The sequence below is a fragment of the Gossypium hirsutum genome, chromosome D11, assembly GCF_007990345.1.
Source record: "Gossypium hirsutum isolate 1008001.06 chromosome D11, Gossypium_hirsutum_v2.1, whole genome shotgun sequence".
NCBI classification, from domain to species: domain Eukaryota; kingdom Viridiplantae; phylum Streptophyta; class Magnoliopsida; order Malvales; family Malvaceae; genus Gossypium; species Gossypium hirsutum.
This window is the reverse complement of record NC_053447.1, coordinates 24106350-24110662: the sequence shown is the minus strand read 5'-3', so window position 1 is coordinate 24110662 and position 4313 is coordinate 24106350. Positions and strand designations below refer to the sequence as shown.

Below are 4313 nucleotides of genomic sequence, written 5' to 3'. Positions count from 1 at the left end.
TGATAAACAAAGGGATTTATAGACTGTCCCTCTCGGATCCAACCCAAAGCTACAACATTTATGATAGGAGTGGTGAGAATGAGGACCACTTGCTTTCTGTATGTATGCATGTGAAACTGTCATAAAAACTTAAAAAAAAAAAAAAACTACAAAACTCGACTGTCTAATAAATTGATTATAATCCAATGCCACATTTTATTTTTACAGTTTTAGTAGAGATGCCGGGTTTCAATAGATTTTGGCTCTTCCTTTTTCTTTCATTTTCTAATATAAATGCTGTGCTAATGGAAACAAAGTTGTGTGAAAACAAAGCTCTCAATTTTCAAAAAATGGAGAACAAAAGGGGCAGTGATAGACGTCCGAACCCCTTTCTTCATCCAATTCCATTTTAATTTAAGGGTGAAAAGAAAAGGAAGCAACCAAGAAAAAGCTCTAATCAATGGCGGGATAGCAGGAGGCAATATATAAATATATTCTAGTGAAGGAAAGAGTGAATGAGTGGATTATAAGCTTTAGGTGGAAGCAATTATCATAACGCGGAAAACGCGTGGAATGCGCCGAATATTAGTTAACCGCGACAGCCTTTACCTCATCAACTAACAAGAAATTCCTTTTTCTTTTTTATTAGTTCTATAAATTAATAAAAAAGAATGGACCACTACCTAGTGTAGCTTTTTCCTGCCCCGGTTCTTATAAAAACTACGTACTTCTTTGTTTAGATTGTGTCCTCAAAATAGCTTTCCTTTCCTTTCCAGGGAGTCCAGAAACAGGTAAGTTACTCTTTTAGTCAAAGATGCTCTGGTATCACAATTCTATCAAGTTCTGTAGTTGGTTTTAGTGACTAACCAATGGTTTATTTATGAGTGACGTTCAGATATGGGAAAACCAGTGATGAAGCTTCATTTGATTATTGGAGTTTTGGCTGTTTTGGCTGTTTCCCTGGTGAATGCTGAAGATCCATACTTGTATTACACTTGGACTGTCACTTATGGCACTCGTTCTATTCTTGGAGCTCCCCAGCAGGTATATATTTATAGGGAATCTGTTTTTTTTTTGGAATGTTGAAAGTAAAGGCTATTGATGTGGATCTGATTTTGGGGTTCTAAAAAGTTGTGTGTATTTTTTGCAAGGTCATCCTTATCAATAATCAGTTTCCTGGGCCAAAACTTGATGTGGTGACTAATAACAACATTATCTTGAATCTCATTAACAAGCTTGATCAGCCTTTCTTGTTGACATGGTGGGTCTCTCATATCCTTATCTCACATTGGCTCGTCTGATTTATATACTTTCATTCTTGCTGTTGTTCACAACCTCAACTAAGAAATTATCAATGGATATCTCTAAAATTGTGACTTGTCTTCTTCTTCCCTGTAAATTTTAACTTCATCTCAATTTTGTTGAACATAACAATGAAAGATGAAACTTCCAGACCAGGAAACGTCTGTGTTTTTCTGCAGTAACGTTTGATGGCCGCTTAAAAATGACTTGATTCTTTTTGCAACTTTAAACCCTGACTTTTCCGTTGTTTTCCTGTGTTCACCTGATTATGCTATATAGAATCATGCCATTTTTTCAATGATAAATGGGGGATTGGTCTGATCACAACAGGAATGGCGTAAAGCAAAGGAAGAACTCATGGCAGGATGGAGTGTTGGGAACCAATTGCCCTATCCCTCCAAACTCAAACTATACCTACAAGTTCCAAGCCAAGGATCAGATTGGGTCCTACACATATTTCCCATCAACTCTAATGCATAGAGCTGCTGGAGGATTTGGAGCACTCAATATATACCATAGAAGTGTGATCCCAATTCCTTATGCAAATCCTGATGGAGATTTCACTTTACTTATTGGTGACTGGTACAAGACCAGCCACAAGGTTAGTTTTCACACTTCTCTTTTGTTAAGATTTTCTGGCCATGCACCAAGTTTTTCCCTGCCATATATACTTCACTCATAATATAATTGTTTTGTTTTTTACAGGCACTGCAGCAAACTTTGGACTCCGGAAAATCTCTTCCCTTTCCCCATGGAGTCCTTATAAATGGGCAGACTAAAACCACCTTTACTGGAGAACAAGGTCATCCATAACTTAGTATTCCTATTTCCTATCACGTTTAATTGCTTATAATTCATTGCATTTAGATTAATTTATTCAATACGATTAAATGAAGATTCCTCTTACATTTTCCAAAAGGGAATCATGCCTTTACTGAATAAGTTTTATTTGTGGTGTTTCAGGCAAAACTTACATGTTCAGAATCTCAAATGTTGGATTGTCCACCTCACTGAACTTCAGGATTCAGGGCCATTCGATGAAGTTGGTTGAGGTCGAAGGCTCTCATGTAATTCAGAACTTATATGACTCTCTTGATGTGCATGTGGGACAATCCGTGACTGTCTTAGTAACCTTAAATCAACCACCAAAGGACTACTACATTGTTGCATCCACAAGATTTACAAGGACTGTTCTCACTGCAACTGCGGTGTTGCACTATTCAAACTCGCAAACCGCAGTTTCTGGACCGCTACCAGCTGCGCCTGCTTACAAATATCATTGGTCAATGCAGCAGGCAAGAACATATAGGTACTAGTTGACGGAAGATCGTATTGGCTTCTTGTGTTTGATGCAACACTTCATTCTTGAACTTGGATAAAAAATGATCTTATCTGATTATTCTTTTCTTCATTTCCTTGAAGGTGGAATTTGACATCTAATGCAGCGAGGCCTAATCCTCAGGGTTCATTCCATTATGGGAAGATTACACCAACCAAGACGATTGTCTTGGCCAACTCAGCATCTTATATAAATGGAAAGCTGCGGTATGCAGTGAATGGTGTCTCCTATGTTAATGCGGATACCCCTCTGAAGCTCGCTGATTACTTTAATATTCCGGGAGTTTTTAGCATGAACGCCGTTCAAGGCGTTCCTTCAGGTGTTGCCGCAACTGTTGCTACCTCCGTTATGCCAACTAATCTCCATGATTTTCTGGAAGTTGTCTTTCAGAACAACGAAAACGCCATGCAATCTTGGCATCTTGACGGTTATGATTTTTGGGTTGTTGGGTGAGTCACAGTGCCATGTTAGTTGTTCTATTTCATTTCTCTTGCTGAATATGTTCTTACCATTTCTAATACTACAATACATACAGTTTTGGCTCAGGACAGTGGAGTCCAAAGAAAAGAAGAACCTACAATCTAGTTGATGCTCTTACGAGACACACAACTCAGGTAATGCCACCTCAAGAACCGAAAACAACTGTTTTTATTGAGCATTGCTTGCAGTTTATGCCTATTAAATTTCTGTATTATGTAACAAATGTTTCAAATTTTACCCACATTAGAAATGCCATACAACTTTTGATCAAACCAATGTCCTTTTCCTCTTGTAACTTATTGACCATAATTGCAATTGGCATTTTAGCATGTTAAGAACAATTCGAAGATAATACCTATTTAGGCCATCTCCATAAACAAACTTTTCCTGCTACTGATGCTTTCGTTTCGGCAGGTGTATCCAAATTCATGGACAGCCATATTGGTGTCCCTGGACAACCAGGGTATGTGGAACATGAGGTCTGCATCATGGGAAAGGCAATATCTGGGGCAACAATTTTATCTGAGAGTCTGGAATCCTGTTCGGAGTCTTGCTAACGAATACGACATTCCTTCTAATGTCTTACTCTGCGGTAAAGTAGTTGGGCGCCATCCTTAGCCAGCCGGTATGCCCCTAGTGGCTATTGTCTGTTACCAGTCATCAGAGTTTGACTGCTGATAAAATAGATTGAGAGAAAGAAATTGGATTGAAATGTTTGGCCTTTATTCATTTGTATATCTTAGAAAGCAATAGACTAAAATTATCTATTCTGATAGTTATTACTTTATTACTCTTCAATTCGTGTTCTGCAAACAGTTAAAATTATGAGGTTTTGTAAAATTAATCATTTTCTTTTAAGTATTAGGTGTGCAATTTTATATATATTATTTTATTGAGTATGACTCCTATTTTAGTTAAATTTGAGAAATATTTTTTCAGTTAAACTCTGTTTATTTGTTTCAATTAAACTCTGATTAGTTTAGATTATTTTATTATTATTTGACCTATGAATTTAACCTATTAGAGATTAGAACTCATTATACATTTAGAGAATTTTGTATTCACGTTTTGAGGGTTATTTATTTTTGGGTTTAGTTTTTATCTCTATCTTTTGTACTCTTCGTTCTTTTGTCATTATAGTAAAATTATCTTTACTCATGGTTTTTTATCCTCTTTGGAGGGATTTTTCACGTTAAATTTGTGTGTTCAATTT

General features: G+C 36.7%; 1 protein-coding gene across 1 annotated transcript; it reads left to right on the top strand.

The window, feature by feature from the left end:
• The first annotated feature begins 305 nt into the window (after window positions 1-305).
• On the top strand, window positions 306-3875 carry LOC107913137 (L-ascorbate oxidase homolog). Its single transcript, XM_016841606.2, has 9 exons — window positions 306-770; window positions 875-1023; window positions 1131-1240; window positions 1612-1882; window positions 1987-2083; window positions 2245-2590; window positions 2704-3069; window positions 3156-3234; window positions 3515-3875. Exons 2-9 carry the CDS (start codon window positions 877-879, stop codon window positions 3716-3718), a joined length of 1620 nt encoding a protein of 539 aa, XP_016697095.1. The 5' UTR covers window positions 306-770; window positions 875-876; the 3' UTR covers window positions 3719-3875.
• The last annotated feature ends 438 nt before the right edge of the window (window positions 3876-4313 follow it).

What these genes read in the sequence shown, in the direction of transcription:
- LOC107913137 (XM_016841606.2), top strand. Translation starts at nt 877, where the DNA reads ATGGGAAAACCAGTGATGAAGCTTCATTTGATTATTGGAGTTTTGGCT. An exon ending in CAGCCTTTCTTGTTGACATG is followed by an intron (nt 1,241 to 1,611) that starts GTGGGTCTCTCA and finishes TGATCACAACAG; the next exon opens with GAATGGCGTAAAGCAAAGGA. An exon ending in TATGATTTTTGGGTTGTTGG is followed by an intron (nt 3,070 to 3,155) that starts GTGAGTCACAGT and finishes CAATACATACAG; the next exon opens with TTTTGGCTCAGGACAGTGGA.